The following is an 18,995-nucleotide window of genomic DNA, read 5'->3' as shown; positions in this document are numbered from 1 at the left end:
TTGGTACAGACTAAAATGAGAATATAAAATATGAAGGCATCTGTGCAGCTGATATACAGCAGCAAAATGGTTTTGTTGTGAGACATCAAAACTTTAATTTTCTCATCATTGGCTGTCCAAAGGTATTTCCAACCTCTGCTTCTCAAAAGCAGAAATCATGTGCTGGCTTAATTAGAAATGAGTTCACACACAGAAAAAATGTGTGCTACTCTTACACTTCAAGTATCTGAGTGAAAACAAATTTGTTTGAATGTTTCAAGAAAAGAAACAAAAACCTTACTATAAAAATTTCAGTCAAGAACACAGTAAGCTTTCAGATGTTGTAAACCTGCCTGAGGAGCAGCTGAGGGTATCCATGGCCCACAGAGCTCATCGTCCTCGGGATCAGAACTTCCACTAGGCAACTGAAGCCACTTCTGGTTATAATCCACCAAAACCACCTGTTCCACCTTAATGCTGCTTTTTATTTTGCCACTTCTATGAGCAGCTGCTGGACTCCACAGTTTGCTCTCACCATGAGACTTCCCAGCCTGTGCTCCAGTGTCCAGGTTAACACCTGCACAGCCTAGCTGCAGCATCATCAGAGTGCTTGGCTGCTCTTCCTGCACCCAACCTCCCTGTCCCTGAGACCCTGCATGGCTGGAAGAGCAAGAAATCTCTTATTGGCTGAAGTGTGCAAGTGCAAAGCATCACTAAATAAACCAGGGGAGACAATGGTAAATTTGCAGCCATCCCATAACATGGGCTAAAAGTCTAGTTCTTGGAAAGAATCCAGGACTCAGTAAATGCTTAAGTGTTTGAAAATTGTTTGTTTTGCTCTTGACAAACTGTTCCCATTTTAATAATTTTCCGGGAATCATTAAGACAGCTGGTCTTAACAGAAAAATGCCTCTGAAAAACTTGAGCAGAGGACATTTGAGTGAATTTTTTCCAAAAATCCTGGGGTACAGAGTGATTATTTAGTTCTTTCAAAAAGTGGTAAGAATAACAGCAATACAGCATTTTTATAAACAACTTTGTAAACTACTGTAATTTTGGGTTACTCTTTGGTGCAAAATATGAAAAAGCAGAATTTCCTAATTCTTCAAATATCTTTTATGGAGAGTCCTTTAATTAGAGCCTTAAGCTTCTCACCATCATCTCATACGTGCTAGTAGCATGCTTTGCAAAAGAAAAAAAAGGAAAAAAAGGAAAAAAAGACCAACAAGTGAAGCCTGTAATTTTTGATGCTTTCTTGAATGACTTTACAAGATTCATCTCAAACTTTGTAAATTAGGAAGAAAGATACTGATCAATAAAGCTGTGTCCTTTCACTTGACCAGAGAATTGCTTTTCTGAAGTTGAAAATGAACGAAGTAACAGGGGACTTTAATGGGAAGCAAAGACGGAAAAATGCAGAGACAGATCATTTAGGGCATGGACAAAATCCTGCTATAGGTACCAGTTACAGGTTTCCTGAGCAGGGGAGGTGTGAAGGCTTCAGCCCTGGTGTGAACACAAGATTTTCCTTAGGCACTGTGGCTGCAGTGACTGCACTGTATGAGGACAGTGAAGGAACAAAGAAATTTAAAAGAACAAGGGAGATTTTAAAAGACCTGATGAAACTCTGATGAACAATTGCTCTTCTGTCTGAGGGTGGGAGTCCTTGACATCTTTCCCAGACTCTGGAAATAAAAGCGTGATGAAATACAGACTGCATCAGCAGCTGTAAAAGTAAAATAATGGATATTAAATAATAATTTTCAATGTGTTTCATTGTTCTCTGCAATTTTTCATCAAAGAAAGCCTATTGTAGGCACTGAGTGTTAATATGGAAATGTGAATTAGGAAGCTAATGGTAGAAATAGATTTTTTAAACATCAAATATTTCTTAAAATTTCACATGCAAATGCAAATATTTAGTCTGCATATGAACTTAATGAAAAAATAACTCATAACCTCTAACTCCTTTTTTTGGATTTTTTTTTTTCCCAGACCATTCTGAAGTCCCTAAAGTTGTCTTGTATAAAACTCCTGTGCAAGCAGGGTCATCCCAGAGCACACGGCACAGGATTATGTTTGGACAGTTCTTGAATGTCCTCAGTGAGGGAGACTCCACACGCTCTGGGCAATCTGTTCCAGTACTCGGTCACATGAACAGTAAAGAAATTCTTCCCATATCCAGGTGGAACTTCCTGGGCATCAGTTTCTGTCCGATGCCTCTTGTCCTGTTACCTGGAGCACTGAGCAGAGCCTGGTCCATCCTCTCGACACCTTCCCTGCAGACACTGACAGACATTGATGAGCTCTCCTCTCAGTTTTCTTTTCTCAGCTCTGAGCAGGCCCAGCTCCCTCAGCCTTTCCTCATAAGAGAGATGCTCTGGTCCCCTAATTACCTTTGTTCTCTGCTGGACCCATTACAGGAGCTGCACATCTCAGACTCAGGAGCCCAGGACTGGACATGGTTTAGTCATGATGAGTCATTAGCTTTGAAAAAGTGACTTGAAATTTACAGAATCTGTCCAAAAATTGGTCTGTTAAATATGCATAATACTTCACCCTCCCTCTCACCTCTCTCTATTACAGGATTTCCTTAAAATGGAAATGGATTTCAAAGCACTGGATTTGTACACATAAACCTAAATATCTCTCAACTGAATAAAAAGCTTGCACCTGAAATGCATTGCCTCTTAAGGAAATAATTACTGTGTTACCATAACACAATGTCTTTGTTCAGCAAGTGTGACCAAAACCAGTCTATTATCATGTCACTGCCAAAGCCCAAAACCATTTATCTAAATGTGTCTGTCTCCCACAGATTCAAGATAGCTGCTAAGTACTCATCTTACACATAGACACACACTAGCTGCTGAAAAGATTGTGCTGACCTGAGAGTCATCACCAGACTGCTGAATGCTCAAGGTCATATCCTGCAATTAGTTTAATGGTTTTTATCAGTGTGCAACAAGTTGCTGTGATCCAGAAAGGATGCTCAGCTTTCCTGGGTATAGGAAGATATTTATACATGAAAAGATCAAGTGTACATGACCTCCCACAGGTGCTTTAGGTCAGCATTCATGCACTGTGAAAAGTTCTATGTATAGAGAGGGTAAGAAATGGGGGAATGTCCCTCTGGAACCAGGCAAGCCAGGATGGAAGTGCTCAGAGCAGCACAGCAGCTTCAGCTCATGGTCTTGGTATCGAGAGGAGGACACAAATATTTAGAAGGATAAGTGAGCAAAGTAGCACAGGAGAATTCACACACTGAAAAGGCTCGAGGTTCTGACCAAGTCCTTTGCAACTCAGAATGTTCCCTGATTCTGTGACTGGTGATTCTCAGGCCATGGATCACTGGGCACTGTTCCTTGATGAGGTACTATCTGTGTCGTTTAGATTAGTTCATTTCTGAAAGACCATCAGAGCAAGTTTGGCCGCCTGTTACCAAAGCAACAGCTTCAACAACTAAACTTGACCCAGCTTGTTGAACATCTGACTAAGAGTGAAGTGGGATGTTCCACTTGGTTTTGGTGATGGAACAAAGCAGAGACACAACATTCTAGGAGAAAATATTTGGCTCCATACTACATGCTCGTGCATGAAAGCATTTAATTTCAAATATGTTTTAAGATTCTCTTTAATTAATGGCTTTCGTAGCAGGAAAGGACTTTCTCCAGCCAGCACAGCAGCACAGTCAAGAGGCAGAAGGAAGCAGGTGGTGGGTTTGGGAGGGGAAAGAGAGAGCAGATGTTAGCTTGAAAATTTGGAACGCTCTTCGAGTCCTGTAGCAGGAGCCCAGTTTCCATCAATGCATATTGTAGGAGCAATTAGTTGGGACCACCCAGGCCTAGAATTTGCCAGAATAACATTTTCCATTCACACAACACCCTTCTGTAAGGCTGAATCATTGTTTTAAATACTTGTAGAAGAATTTATTTTTCACTTTGCAAATAACCTTCTTCATATTAAAAGATGTGAGAAAATGCAAATCAAGCCACAAGCTGCTAAAGTTCTAGGGATAGTCCTGGTCCCACTGAAATCTATCTTTTGTTTATTTTTCAGGTGACATCAACGAAGCATAATTAAATGCGACGACATATTCACCAGGGACCCAAAGGGACTTCACATGTACAGGAAACTTAAGTTTCAAATAGTAAAGAAAATCAATAGAAGTAATAAAAAAGGTTGAGAGTGGACTGATTCTTACCTTTTTGACCTCATATTTAATAGCAAGTTTAATCCTGCTCAGACTTGGCCGGTGGTGCTCAGGGCACAAATGGATGTTCACATCTCCATTCAGAATAGCCTCCACTTCTTCAGTGTCTCTGCACAGGTCCAGCACCCCCACGACAAAGTCCTTGCATTGCATAGATAACTTCCGATAGTCGTTCTGAGGGAGAGCAGAAAAAAAGGTCTTTATTTGTGCTGCAAACAGGCAAACGAAAAAAGAAGAGACAGCAATTGTGAGCAAGGTTACTTCTGCAAAACTACTGCCTGGAAGACTAAGAAAGCATTTGATTCCACACAGCATGTTGATGGCTTTTCATGAAAGTACAGGAACTCCTCCAGACTTAATTAGCAATGTCTATATCAGCAGCATAGTTTGCATGACAATAGAACAAGTTTTACAGAACAAGTAAATAATTTCTAGAGAAATTTTGATTTTAAGCAATTAGTTGACCTCTCCTCTCTGTGTGGCATATTTCTAGGAATGTAAAAATATGTCCAAAAAAAAGGTCCTGCTAACTGTATTAAAATAATACAGCAAATTTTTCAGTTTAGGTTCTTTCCTAGTAATTCTTTCTTTAATAACTTTCAAGAAGTTTCAGACTGGTACAACAAGCTGGAGCATCACGCACAGATGTGTTCAAATGAATTATATAGTTGTAATACCAACTTCAGCCTCAAACCTTAGAATTTAGTTAACCATTCCCAAAAGAGCATCCAGATGATCATTGTCATAACACCTCTCCAAGAAATGGGACTTCAGAAACTCAACATGACTTGCTGTGAAATAATTGCACTTTGCAAACCCAAATTACACTTACAGGAAAAGAGATAGCTTATAGCTGACTTGACAGAGGGGTAGAAGAGCAATTTCCCTGCCTTAAATTAAATTGTGATTGATTTTCACATGCTGACACTTAAAAAACAAGGAAAGTGCCACCTGAGTAAATGTTGTAATTTAGAACACAATTAAGGCTACCATTAATATCATAACAAAATGGTGATATTAAAGGCTCAATGCAACAAATAGAATAATAACCGTAAGACAAGCTCTTACTGACTTGAGAGATCTTTTCAAATTAGGTTTGATGAGTTAATTAAATTCAGTACCTTATCTAATTAAGCCAGCAGCCAAAAGAAGAAGATAGTTAAACCTGGCTTTGCAGAAATGATAAGGGCAACCTGACTTTGTGCTTCTATATTTTCTAAATTATCGATTCTATCATTTACTCATAGCAACATATTAGCCTTCCTTGTTAGACAAAGATCTCAAAGCGCTGTGCAAACATTCATTAATTAAGTAGAACGGCACTGTCTAAAATATGATGTCATTAGAGGTGGCTTAACTTCTTTGGTCAGTTTTTACCCTTCAGGACTGAGATGATAAGGAGTTTCTAACATCAGGGGGTTTAATGACTTCGTTATAGGTTTGAGGTTGTTTTTACTGTGCATGTGTGTGTGTGTGTCCCAACTTTGCTTTCCATGCATGGAAGAGCTGGGAAGAGCACAGAATAATTGAAGAATCACAGGGAACTAGAAAGCCCCTCAGGAGTGGAAGTGGGGCATTCTCACAGGAAAGGGAAGAAGCAGTTTCTGATCCGTGTTTAGGAGAAAGGGCTGAAGACAGCTGGGGAATAGCAGGGATTTTACTGCTGACACCTTCTGCAAGGTGAAACTTGTATGGTTACATCCTCTTAGCTATCAAAAAGGTTTAAATCTGAGTTCCTCTTTTTGTCCTTGAGTGCTGTAATCATAAGAGTCCAACAAGCAGATCTTTATCTGGGTGAATGCCCCATTGCAGAAGCTGGGGCACCAAGACTTCCACAAATGTGCCAAGCTGGAGCACTAAGATTTAAGATGTCCTCATGGCTCAGGCAGAAAACGATGGTCCATTTATATCTAAATCTAGTACCTGAGCATTTTGTGGAGATAGATAGGATCTGTGGAGTAAATGTTTTCAAATACAGGGTGAGGTAAGGTCTGAAATGTAAATGAAAGACAGATTGTTCTTTATGGCTTCAAAGTGCTCCTCTCAAATCAGTTCTGTGCTTTTATCTTCCCCACACCAAGATGAATTTCAATAAACAGAAAGCTTGCCTCTTCACTGAGAGAATAGATGGCCAAACAAAAATATCAGCTTCAAAATAACTATAGAAACAGTGAAGGACAGCAAATATAGATAGATTTGAAAGTAGATGTAGAGTGGGAATGAAATGCCTTGCTGCCACAGGTAATGGAGATACTTTATTAGCTCTGCAGCTTTAAAATAACAAGAGTGAGAACTCTGCTGAGCTTCAATATCATTCTCTATGTACCGTTTGCAAAGTTCACAAGGTTATCTCTTAACCAGCACATTTTAGGAAATTCTCATCAACACTTCCACATCGTCTGAGCAACTAGCTTGTATTAGATTAGGTTTTCTCCCCTCTTCTCTTTTCTTTAAGGAAAGAGTTTAGTTAGCAACTAGAAAAGTGCTTCCAAAACATCTGCAAATGGCAGGTTCCCAGCTGGAAAACGCTATCACGACCCAACTTTATTCACATCTCCACGCTTAATGTTTTTACTGGTTCTGTACATTTGTAGAGACTATGGACGATTTCCCCATTCAAAGTTTTTTACTCTGATTTTTAAGCAGACACAAGCAGCCATACACCCTATCCAAGATACAGACTGTAGAAAGAACATATAACATAACATAACATAACATAACATAACATAACATAACATGAAGTAAAGTGCCCTCCAGCAATTCTGCAGCCAGGCAGGAGAGCAGATTACATCTCTCAGGAGACTGCTCATCTGTTAAGACATGTCTCAAAGATAACTGATGTGTTATTATTATTATTGTTATTTTTAATATTATTAATTAATGTTAATTAATTAATAATTAATGTTATTATTGTTATTATTAATATTATTATTAACTGCTGTGTCTTCTGATGATCCCTTTTCTAAACCATTTGTCATCTTTGTTCTGGCTTCCTTAATGCTCACAGTCTTCACAGAAAATCCTGATCACCCTGATGGCGAGAACACACTCAATGACTCTCCTGTCAGTGTATTTCTCTCAAGCACACATTATTCTTTACTTAAAAACTGAGATTAACAGAGGTCTGACAGCCAAGCTTCTCCTGATCCTGGCTTGCAAAGCACAGTTCTGGTGATGCAAGTAGAAATTCTGTACCTGCATCTAAAATCCTGAATTGCGAGTTCTGACGCACAGGAAAAATCCCAAGGAAGCCAAGAAGATTTATTTACAAGCAGCATCCAAGCTCTATCGGTGTTTGTGCCAGCACTGGGTATTTCACACATTTGCCTATATTTCACACATTTGGAAGCATCCAAGATCCTGCTTTCCCTGCAGGAAGGAGTGTGGGACAGTGGATGGAAGGCTGCACCCCAGGGCAAGGATCAGTGAGAGGCGGGAGGAAGAGGTGAAGGAGAGCAAGCACACATTTCCAGATACTCCCAGACACTGGTGACCAGTGACAGGACCTGAGGGAATGGCCTGAAGTTGTGTCAGGGGAGGTTCAGGTTGGATATTAGAAGAAGGTTCTTCACCCAGAGGGTGGTTGGGCACTGGAAAAAGCTCTCCAGGGCAGTGGTCACAGCACCAATCTGACAGAGCTAAACAAGTGTTTGGACAAGGCTCTCTGGAATATGGTGGGATTCTTGAGGCTGTTCTGTGCAGGGTCAGGAGCTGGACTTTGATGATCCTTGGGGCTCCTTTCGAACTCAGAGTATTCTGTGATTCTCTGTGATACTTGTTACACCAAGTTTTAGAAGATCATAGCCCTGAGGACACCCGTGACTCTGCCAGAACACTGAGGGGCACATGGCCACTGTGTCTTGGGGTGCAAAGGGACAGTTACCACTTCACCACTGCCCTGCCAGCGAGGTTCAACCCCTAAACCAGGCACCTCATGGCCCTCCTGTCTAAATAAGTTTTGTGGAGAACTATCCTGGCTGCAAGCCTGGGCAGGCAGTGGGCGGCAATTGGGGTCAGACTTGTACCACAACAAGAAACTCAGGGCTGGAGACACAAAATCCAGCTCAGTCCTCCTGGCAGTGCAGCAAAAGCAGACACAGGCAATGAAAATAACCCAAACCTTCCCAAGCATCCCAATCAGGTGCCATATTATAGAAGTCTGAGGATTATGAGGTTCATAAACCAGATGGATTTTTACAGTAATGAAAACTGCAAATCACACATGAGAGATGCAGGGGCCTCATCCTGACAGGCTGAGAGCTGTCAAGCCTCAGGGAAGAAGATGAGGGATACAAGTAGGCAACAGAGCCAGTCTGTTTCAAATAACACATGTAACAGAATTTTATTTCCAATAGAGGCAGTGAGCAGAGAAGGGTCAGGATAATGCCTGAGAATGTTACAATATCATTTTTTAAAAACTAGAATGTAATAAAAGGATTCCAAATTAGTCATTTCCTGCTTCTTGTAACACTGTTGTGCATGTGGAGTTAAAAATGTCTAATTTTGCTGTTTTGAAAAGGCTGATGGTACTTGTCATTCACTGCAATTTCTCCAAGTACCCTATTATTATCTGTTGATTATGTTCTAAATGAACTCTGTCATGTCTCCACATCTGTTCAAAAACAACCAGATTTTTTCAGAAAGGAGCTGTTTCAGGTCAGAGGGATGAAGTTTGAGTAAAAAGTTAAGTGAAATGAGAAAAACTAAAACCAAGAACCTATCTGGAATTACTGGGTAGCATTAAATTTGCTGTGCAAATGCAAGCTGTAGGCGCATTGCACAGAGCCTCTTTTCATGTTTCCATGAGCTCTTGGCTCTTTGTATTTAATCTACATCACACATGCACATATATCAAGGGGAGAAATATTGCATTGCTTAGATTAGCATTTTGAGAAGAGGCAGCAGAAAAAAACATGAAGAGGTAATTCTGTAAATATGAACAGAAAACTCCCCCAAGTAAAAATTATTGTGGAAAGAAAGCAAAGCTGAGAGAAAGGAGGGGGACAAAAAGCAGAAATATTTCATGCAATATTTGAAATGAAATTGTTAAATAAGCCATCATATCAAATATTCAAAATGCTTATAAATATTTACTGATTAGATATCATATGAAATATGCACAAGCCGGTACAGAAAAGCTGTGGGACAGATTTCCTTCTGGGTATTTACAATGTTGTTGACTGGCCATACATTTGGGAATGAAAAGAAGCACAAGGCCTGTGGGAGAGAAGGCAATGAGAGAAGATGCTAAGGAAGGGCTCTGCACTGATCCTGACCATGTAACCTCTTATCCTCTGAAATGCACTGAGCACCCCTCCCAAAGAGCTTTGCCAGCTGCTGACACTTTTGAATACAGTTGAGTGCATTCCTATTGTTTCCAGACTAAATGCCTACATGCACAGTCTATGTATGCCAAGGCTGTACAGTTAATTTTCCAGAAAGCACATCCAGTTGGTCTATGTTCTCTTGCTTCTTAAGTGGCAGCAGAGAATTATTGGTGCTCTGGGCATACTGTGCCATACCCAGTGGGCATGTCTCTGAGTTTAAAGCCAAGTGCTCGTTTAAAACATTTCACTACTCAGGTGCAGGTTACTAAATGTTTCTAGAGGTAGAACAGATGCTCTGGTTCATTTTTAAAATCATCCAGACCTTGACTTCTTAATCTCCAGCGAGCATAATATAATCACCAATCTGTTCATATACAAGAGTTTGACATTTCAGAAGTGTGACTCTGTTGCTTTCCAAGCAATTTGGACCCTTCTAAATGGATCCAAGAGAAACATGGCCATGGTTTGTCCTCTGAACAGTGCTGCAGCATGGCAGAGCAGAGGGGCCTCCAGGCAAAGGGAGATTAGATCTGTCATGAGACACAAAGAGGTGTGGCCAATATAAGAGCCCAAGGACAAACCACAGTGCTGTCTGTGTTGACATTATTCTTCTCCAAAGAAGCCCAGAAAACAACAGGATGATTTGATAGAGACAAAAAGTTTTCTGACTTCCAACAAGCCATGGAAATAACATCCCTTGCATCACTACAGGGATTTCAATGGCAGTTGCACTGGCTGATTTACCATAAGACTATTTTTTTGTGTGTGTCTTTATTCTCCTCAGCATTCTAGCTGCAATTCATCTCTTCACATGCACTGCAGAAACTCATCTCTAAGAGAGCATATCCCTCCACCAAGGGGATAGAGCAGTAAGGAATCAATCAAACCACTGACTTTGGATTTCACCTTATACCTATTTTCTGGTAGATATATCAAATCCTTAAAGAAGCTCGAGAAGATGGTGGTAGTGATTCCAGATGTGGAGTTGAAAAGCCTTTAAAATTTGTCACCGTGCTTTTGCAGCATCATTTGCAGGTGCAGGTATATGTTTAATCTTCAGCAATAACATTCCAAGAACTTTAAAGTGCAAACTGTCAAAGGCAGCAGAAAGGACAGGTTTGCACCTCCCTGTTTTATTTCTACTCTTTTGCACTTTAGCTCTTTTCTGCTCTAGCTCTTATGAATCTACCAACTCTACCAATAATTTCTTCTGGGAAATTATTCATGTTTTTGATAAATGTAGCTTCTGTGCGACCAAAACTAATGAATAAATTTTGGAAGCTATTTTTCCATCAATAAAAACATTAGAAAATGAAAAATACTTTGACTTGCCCTTGGAACAATTCCTTTAAAAGGTGTTTGGTTGTTTTGTTTTTTTTAAATCTAAAATTAATGGATGGATTATTTGGGGAAGCAAAGGCAGGAACTGAATATAATCCTTGAAGAAAATTAAGGATTGAGACTGAGCAGAATTCCTAACTCTTCAACCAAAGTTTTAGATTCCCTAGCATAAGAAATTTCAGAATCAGTCCACTCTCAACCTTTTTTATTACTTCTCTTGATTTTCTTTACTATTTGAAACTTAAAATAAGTTTCCTGTACATGTGAACTCCCTCTACACTGAAATTAAAGGATGACTTGACTTATCCAAAGTTCTCACCCTGAACAGAATACAATCTTTCTTTTTCATACTTAAGGAGTTGCTGGAAAAGCACCTCCATCTCCTCTACTCCTTTCTCCCAAAGTCACCTTCAGCCTGACAGGTGCCATTACTGAGCATCCCTGTGCACGAGTATCAGTGCTATTCAGCAGAGAACTAACAGTACATTCCAAGTCTCTGAAAATATTTATTTAACCTAGAACAGAAATTATGCTGGTTGACAATTTTTTTAAAATGAGAGAATTTAAAGTCCCAAGGTTGGCATAGCAGCTTTTCAACATAAGATGGCATTTGATGCTTGATGTACTTCTCTTTCATATCACCACAGCTCATTTTCAAGCACACATCACAAATAAGCCACACGCTTTTGATTCCTCAAGTAAGTGAAAGGTGGTTTTTTTCTTGCAGATTTTCCCGAGCTCATTTGAATGTTTATGCTGAAACACCTGTTTTCTGAAGATAAACTACCAAGTCCCTGGACGTCACAAAAACAGGACAGGCTGTACAGAGGTATTAGTGAAATGTGCATGCCAAATGTAGGGAACACACAAATTCGGCCAAGGAGAGGGTCTGTCTCCTGTGCCCTGTCAACAGCTTCTCTTTAAATGCAATCTATGCATTTCAAAGGAATACTCTGATAATTTTCTTGTTGAAAAAGAGTTTAGGATCTGTTCACATTAACAGTAAAGTCAAGCTCATGCTGATGCAGTGCCATGCTCCAAATCCCTCTCCATGACATTCAAATACTTGTTTGCTCCTTGTGTGGGGATATGACACTGAGAATCACTGGTTACCTGGGAGAAAAGGCCAACCCCCCACCCCACCACAACCTCCTTTCAGGTCATTCTGCAGCTCTGATGTGAGAGACTGTCATAGGTTAGCAAGCATAGTCCCGGAAGGGATGTCCTTGCTAAGGGGTGCTTACAGCTTCCTCTGGGAATTGATAGAACCTATCAGCGGCCAGTTTGAATATGGACAATTCTCTAAGCCACTTAAAGTTGTGACCACCTCTGTTATCCACATTTAAGAATAGGCAAACTCCCCCCGCAAGCTCTCTCTTGTTTCCAGCGCTGGCACAGGTGGCTGCAGGCCCCGTGTGGGGCCAGCGGGCCCGGCCAGGCCCTGCTTGGGCCAGGCCGGGCCGGGCCACGGCCATCCTGGAGCCGATGGCCCTGTTCCAGCCATGGAACCCCCTCCACTGCCTTGCCGTGGGCAGCCGGAGCGGCTCGGCTCTCCCCCCTCTCCACTGCGATAAGAAAAATTCAACATTCCAGCTGCAAAGCTGCAAGGCCGAGGTGAGATTAACCCTTTTACTGCTGTGAAGAGCTGAAAACCTGAGGGAAGAGAGAGAGGAGATGCTTAAAGCTGAAATTCTGTTGTGAAGCTATGATATATCAGAGTATCCCATTGTAATTCCATGAAGATATGGGGAGTGGAGTGTTCAACTCGTAAGCAAAAGCACCTGCGCTGAGATAGGCAGATGCTGACACAGCTGTAATTTCATGAGAAGTTTGGACAGGGAGAGATGGACCAGATGAGGACTTTTGCTCCAAACGGGAAAGGAGAAAACCTCAGTTCCTAGAGGTGCTCCCAGAGATAGTCCTAAAGATGAAGATGATGAAGACCCTTTGCTCCCAGGGAAGGAGAAGGGCCTCTGTTTTTGTTTCTGAACGGCTCAACCTTGAAATTGTACCCCAAAAAACTTCAAGAGTGGACCCTCGAAGGCAGTTGCGGGAAAAGCTGCAAGTCGGGGGAAGGGACTCACATGCGAGCAGAGAGACTCCTCTTCCTAAATGGACTGAACAATATTTGGAAGTGGGCGGCTGTCTCGTTGTGATAATGTTTTCATAGCATGAGCAAGAAGAGACTTCTCTTTCTAAATGGACTGAACAAGGTTATTATGGAAGTGGTAAACAGACTGAACATCTTAAGGGTTGTCTTTTTTACATTGTCAGTGTGAGAAGGGAGGAAGGTGGGGGGAGGAGGAGAGTTCTGAAGGTGGTATAATTTTTTTTTCCCTCTTTTAGGTCTGTTAATAAACTTCTTTATATTCTTTCAAGTTTGGTGCCTGCTTTGCATTTCTCTCACAGCAGATAAACAGTAATGAGTATTTTGGACCAAACCACTACAGAGACGTAATCAAAGTACAAAGTTATCTCTGGGCCAAGCTTCTCATTCCTCATGCCATGCATACCTTTTCTCTCTCACATTTTCCCATGTTTATTACATTCCTGATCTCTCTGTGGCAAGCTTCACTGGGGAAGATTTCTATTTTCTATACAATTTGAGAGGAAATAGTTTCCTTGCACTAAAAGAATTAGCTGCTCTCTCTCCCTCAATTGTGTGGCTCTTTTCAGCTCAGCTGCTTGAAATCTCTGTTTCCTGAAAATCAGATGGGAAAAAACTAGGAGAAAATGATGGATTTAAATTCAAAGCAACTATTTGCTCAACACAGCTTCATTTATCCCTTAGGCTGAGGTAAGCGTGGCAGCTTCAACTCGCTTAAGGAACACACTTATATGTTCAAAGGTGCTATGAGTCCCTCCTCTCATGGGAATTTTGGCTACAAGCAGCACGTGCATATCAGGACGAAGACTCCTCCTAAATGCATCCTGCAAGTGAATGTTGGTTTAACTGCGAGCCACGGTGCAAATAATATCAATAATTAAAATAACCATATGTCTTCCAGGTCTCAAACAGCCAGCTACCACAGTTCTCAATGTCCGGGAAGAACAACTCCTTATAAAACTGGTCACAAGCATCAATGTGGGTGAAATTCTGGTTCCCACAGCACATAAGCAGCAACCAAGCACTTTGGAAAAATGTGATCCTAGCTGCAGAGTCCTGGCACAGAGCACTCTTGACCATATGGAAATTGTCCTCTCTGTAAGAAGAGCAGACTTAGAAGTCATGCTGCAGAACCTTCTTGAGCAGAAATATGAATATAAAAAGTGCATAATTACATCTCTTTGTTCTGAAATGAGTTCAGATCCTGGGGTTTGGACAGTGAGAATGAAATGACACTCAGTGGGCAATGAGCTCTTTCCATGCTGCACTGGTGACAATTTCCCTGCAACAAATTATATTCCAGAAAAATTCCATTTTTGATCATGTAAATGCCAAAACCCCATAGATACTATAGTACCTAGCACCATTTTAAAGCAATATAAAATTGTTTGTATACCATTACTGTTTATCCACAATTGTCTGAATAGTCTGCCTGGGCTCAGTGAGGATAAGTTCATCATAATTATCTACAATAACAACAATTAACAACATAATGAGGGATAAACTAAATCACTTCCCATCTGCATCCTATTTAATGTCAGACTTGAGATCCTCAGAATGTGTTACTTCGTTTACATTCATTAATATGATATTGATTCCCTACTGTGCCTTGGATAAATGTACCTGGCTCCATTCTCCCATCTGCTGATCTAACATCATTATTCTATTCGGAGCAATCGTCCTAATTATGCTCATTTGTAGTTCCAGTAGATATCCCTTCCCAACGTGAACAATGAGCAGCACTCTTTGGAAACCAGTCATCTTGCTCATAATAAACCTCCCGGCTCCTAACTATCCCCAAACCCCCAGTGCTGATACCAGCTGAATGGTTGGCCATTTGGTGTTACTGATTAAATGCAAAGCTTACCAATGTTGTATTGGACTGATATTACAGTAGTGATCACAGCCTTTTCTGTCTGTTTTCCTCAACAAGAATTGGATTTTGGCTTTCTGAAAAACATCTTTGGTGGTCTAAGGTGGACCCCTCTTGGTTCCACTCATTGCTGATGGGAGGAGGACAATAATTGACAATAAATGACCTTGCTGTGTCATTTTATATCAGTAAATGCACTGAGAAAATTCTCTTAGATGAATGGTGAGTGTGTAAGGGCAAGGTGAAAGTCAGAGGAGCTCTGTACTCACTGCAGAGGATCCAGTGACTGGCAGGGAAAGAGCCAGTAAGTCTTTCCTTTCAAACAGCCAGCTCTGGGCAGCAGGAACCCTCCTTGCTGCACTGCCATCGAGTGCATGCACCAGTTTGATTACCAGGACTCATTTTGTCTTCCACGCTCAGTGGGCAAGAAAGGAAAACACTCTGTCACTGTTAACTAAACACAGGCAACTGGCCAAATCATTCTCCCTACTGATTGGAGCTCTCTGAGCAGCTGGCAGCAGACCTGGCAGGGAAATGCAGGATGCTCTGCTCTGGAGCAGCAGTGAGGGCTCTGGCTGAGCACCACAGCAAGGGCCTGGCACTTGGGCCAGGCAGCCAAAGGAAGAGCAGGAGGTGGCACAGAGGAGTTTGTCTCACCTTTACTGCTTAGAGACTGGAGAGACCAAGGTACATTCTATGGGAGAATCCAGATCATTGGGAGAGGTTGTGGTAGACATAGATCCCACCTACTGATACACCAGCCTATCACACCTTGCTGTGATAGATGGCTTGATCCGAGATGTGATACATTATTCCTCATTTGTATAAAGAGAGGAATCCATGAGCAGGGGGCAGCCTCGGATCAGACCCACTGGTCACCCCACTGCTTCACTGCACATGATTCTTTCAAAGGGTGAGGATGAAATCATGGCTTCAACAAATCTGAAGGTGACTCAATGGTCAAATGGGTCATGATTTTGCCAGCTACTGAGCTTTTCTCCCATGTTAAAGCTGTTATAACGATCGAAATGTGACAATAATAAGATTGTAGTAAGCTGAACTTTTTACACTTAAATTTTGAAAGTATCTCTAAACTATTTGTTGCTTCTCTGCTGGGTTTGTGACAGTCATTGTATCTGTTAGATTCAACCTTCTAAGCATCTGTACTCAAAAAGTTGTTTCAGAGTAGTGCTTGCACACAAAAGACACAATGCAGGCAGGTCATCTTCATTCCTAAACTCAAAATAATCTCTAAATCCAAAGAACTTTCTTAACACCTTGTCTCTGAGGAGCAGAAACAGGCTGAGGAGCAGGTATCAGCCTCACTTCTGCTACAAGAGCTCCCATTAGCCAGTTAAATGCCACTTAAATCTTCGCAGCAATTACCTTACTCTCCCTTGCTCAGCCATGTGTGGTGTATATGACTCCACAACACATGTGGACATTATATTCATTTAATTTGACCTTATTTCACTTGCTTTATATCATAGTAGCACTAATTAATATAACTGTATTTAACCTTGCCTTCCCATAAATCCCCTTAAACACAACAAATTATCTCAAAATGTCAGGTGTTTATTTTCCTTCTATTTAGTCAAAACACTTTACATTCCTGATTAACATTACAAGCTTTATTGTACTTCACCCTGGCTACAAAACATTCAGCAACTGCTTGTATCAAAGGTAAATGACTCTTGTATTCACTAACAGAAGTTTAGGTTTAAGAAGGATGAAAAGGAGATCCCTCAGCTCTAAACTCCTTCTAAACATATTCAATATGCTCCATGTTATGTATATAAGATGGCACATACACAAATATATTTCCTGAAAATAATGGTTCAGTAAAATTACTTGCCACAAGGCCATGGTGCCTCAGAAGGGTTTACAGAAATCATGTCACATAACAAAAATGAATTTCCAAATTGCTCATCACATCCAGAATTTTAAGAACTATGTGGAAAACCTGGACTTAATATAATCATTACAGCAGGCTACAAAAGGAAAAAATAGAAGTTACCAGCCATGTATACAGAGAGAAGCATGCTGACAGTCCCAGTCCAACCCATTTTCTGGGAGGTTGAAGCTTCAGATTCAGAAATTTAATATCAGATATTTCTGGCAGGGGAGAAAAAAAAAATGCAGTGCTGGATTTCCCCCCTTTGTTTTGTTACACTTTCATCCCAGGATTATTTATGTGTAAGAGAGTTCACTCTGCTCACCACCCTTAGCAGCTGCTGCCTTTCAGGTCCCTTAAAAATGTATCTGTTAATAGGGGTTTTCCAACTCCACAGAAATGTGCTCTTGTTGGAGGATGGGCTGCTTATTTGTAAGGAAACACTGAAATCCCAGGAGGAAAATTACCTTAAAGCAATTTCAACTGGTTCTAGATTTTACATTTATTTCTCTACCTGGCTAAAGCATCACAGTGATTGGCTTAAAAGTTTTATGCATGAAAATGCTTCTAAATTGCTCTTCAGTGGTGAGACAACTGCTGTGCTACTTCCTTATGTGACACTTTTCTATTGCTCTCTACTTTCCACCTAGCTGGTGAACCCACCTGTTGTCTCCTATTAAAGATTTAAGAGGATTCCATGTTATTTTATATTTTTATGGTAATGTCTGTTGCTCACCTAAACTAGAATCCTGCTCCAGGGACGTGTTCAGTCAAGCTGGGAGCAGTAAGCTCTAAGTGCTGCAGTTGCAATGTTGCTCATCCTTAACTGAGTAGGACTAAAAATGACTTCCCAGGGAGCTGTAAAGGGTAATAAACATTGCAGTGATGGCGTGCACACTGGCATTGCCAAGAATCTCACTTGCAGTAGCATCACAGGAAACAAAAGTACACCAGCTATACTCTGGGAGAGTCAAATATTTCCAGGGTTGCAGCTGTCTTGCCATCCTCAAATGTTGAAAGTTTCCTTCAATTTTTAAGGTTTTTTTTTTAGGGGAGCAGAACCCTTGAGGCATTAATTCAAACACTACATTTTCTTGCACTAATGCAAGATTATGGTCTGTGATTTGATGTGTAGAAAGAGTCTTTTTTCCCCTTTCACTCTTTCAAAAGAGAGAATGGACTGGTTCCCCAGGAAAGTGAAGAAAACATTTTCCTGCATAAAGTGTTTTGGCAACATTTAAAGAGGTTTTCTTTTAGCTGGGACGTTTTAACAATGTCACTCATAAAGTAGGTGAAATACCCTCGTGGGCAGTGGACATTATCCAATTTTATGTGACTGCTCAGTGGCTTGTGCTGCCAACAGAGTTACAACTTCCATAAATAATGGTCTTAATTTTTCCAGGTACAGGTGTGGGTTGTAGATGACTGAGTGTTACCCTTCACTATGAATCACAGCATCCACTACTCTGCTTGACTGTGAACAGACATAGACAGATGCTAACACACCTTCGCACACACAGATACAAATCTGGATTTCTCAACACAGCTCCAGACATCACAGCTTTGGCATCAGTTCTACACCCCTCTGAAAAGCTTTGAATTTTCTTCTCATGCAACATTTTAAAGCCATTTTTCTTGGGCAATGTGCCAGGCACAAAATGATTTAATCACAGAACCTAAAAAGAGCACTTACAATAACAACTCTCAACATATAAAGGATATTTCCTAATTTATAAATATTTAAAGCGAGCAACACGAGTCACAAATTTGGTGGGTTTTAAGGGCAGAAAGACTATATATATCCTTTTTCCACAGTCTTTGCTACATACCTATGGAAAAATGTAACTGCAATTAATTAATTTAGCTCTCAAGACAAAGCTGGTGTAGCATCTATTATTAGTGAATTTGTCTCTGAAAAAGAACAGCATAGAGAATGAGTTCCTTCTGCACAGAGCAAGTCCCACTCAGAGAGCCAAACACTAATTTCACTACAAGGCTTAAATATATTCTCCTTCTCCCAGGCTATTTCCATTATAGTTTGTAATTTCCTCTCTTATTTTAATACCTCATTAGTTCCAACAAGAAGTTAAACTTCTAACAATAGGAAATTTGTTTCCCTGCTTTACTGGGACTTGATTCTTTCCTGTATTATGAGCTGGATAATTGGTTGTACCTGCTTATGCATTTGCTTTGCACAAGTGAAAATTGAAATAAAAAAATCATAGGTTCTAAATGTGCATGTTCTCATGGCAGTGGGGAAA

At 40.7% G+C, this 18,995-nt stretch overlaps 1 protein-coding gene across 2 annotated transcripts in view; it reads right to left on the bottom strand.

Moving 5' to 3' along the window:
• TRPC7 (transient receptor potential cation channel subfamily C member 7) overlaps positions 1-18,995 on the bottom strand; it is a 74,807-nt gene that overhangs the window by 40,588 nt on the left and 15,224 nt on the right. For both annotated transcript variants that reach the window (XM_042014713.1, XM_042014712.1), the window contains exon 3: positions 4,184-4,366. In XM_042014713.1, the coding sequence (XP_041870647.1) occupies positions 4,184-4,366 (183 nt within the window). The remainder of the gene's footprint in view (positions 1-4,183; positions 4,367-18,995) is intronic.

The sequence above is a fragment of the Corvus kubaryi genome, unplaced genomic scaffold (genome assembly GCF_017639235.1).
Source record: "Corvus kubaryi isolate FWS band 111438036 unplaced genomic scaffold, C.kubaryi_AGA036_p1.0 split2-37374, whole genome shotgun sequence".
Taxonomy (NCBI): domain Eukaryota; kingdom Metazoa; phylum Chordata; class Aves; order Passeriformes; family Corvidae; genus Corvus; species Corvus kubaryi.
Note: the sequence above shows the minus strand (reverse complement) of the source record. Positions and strands in the feature narration are given on the sequence as shown.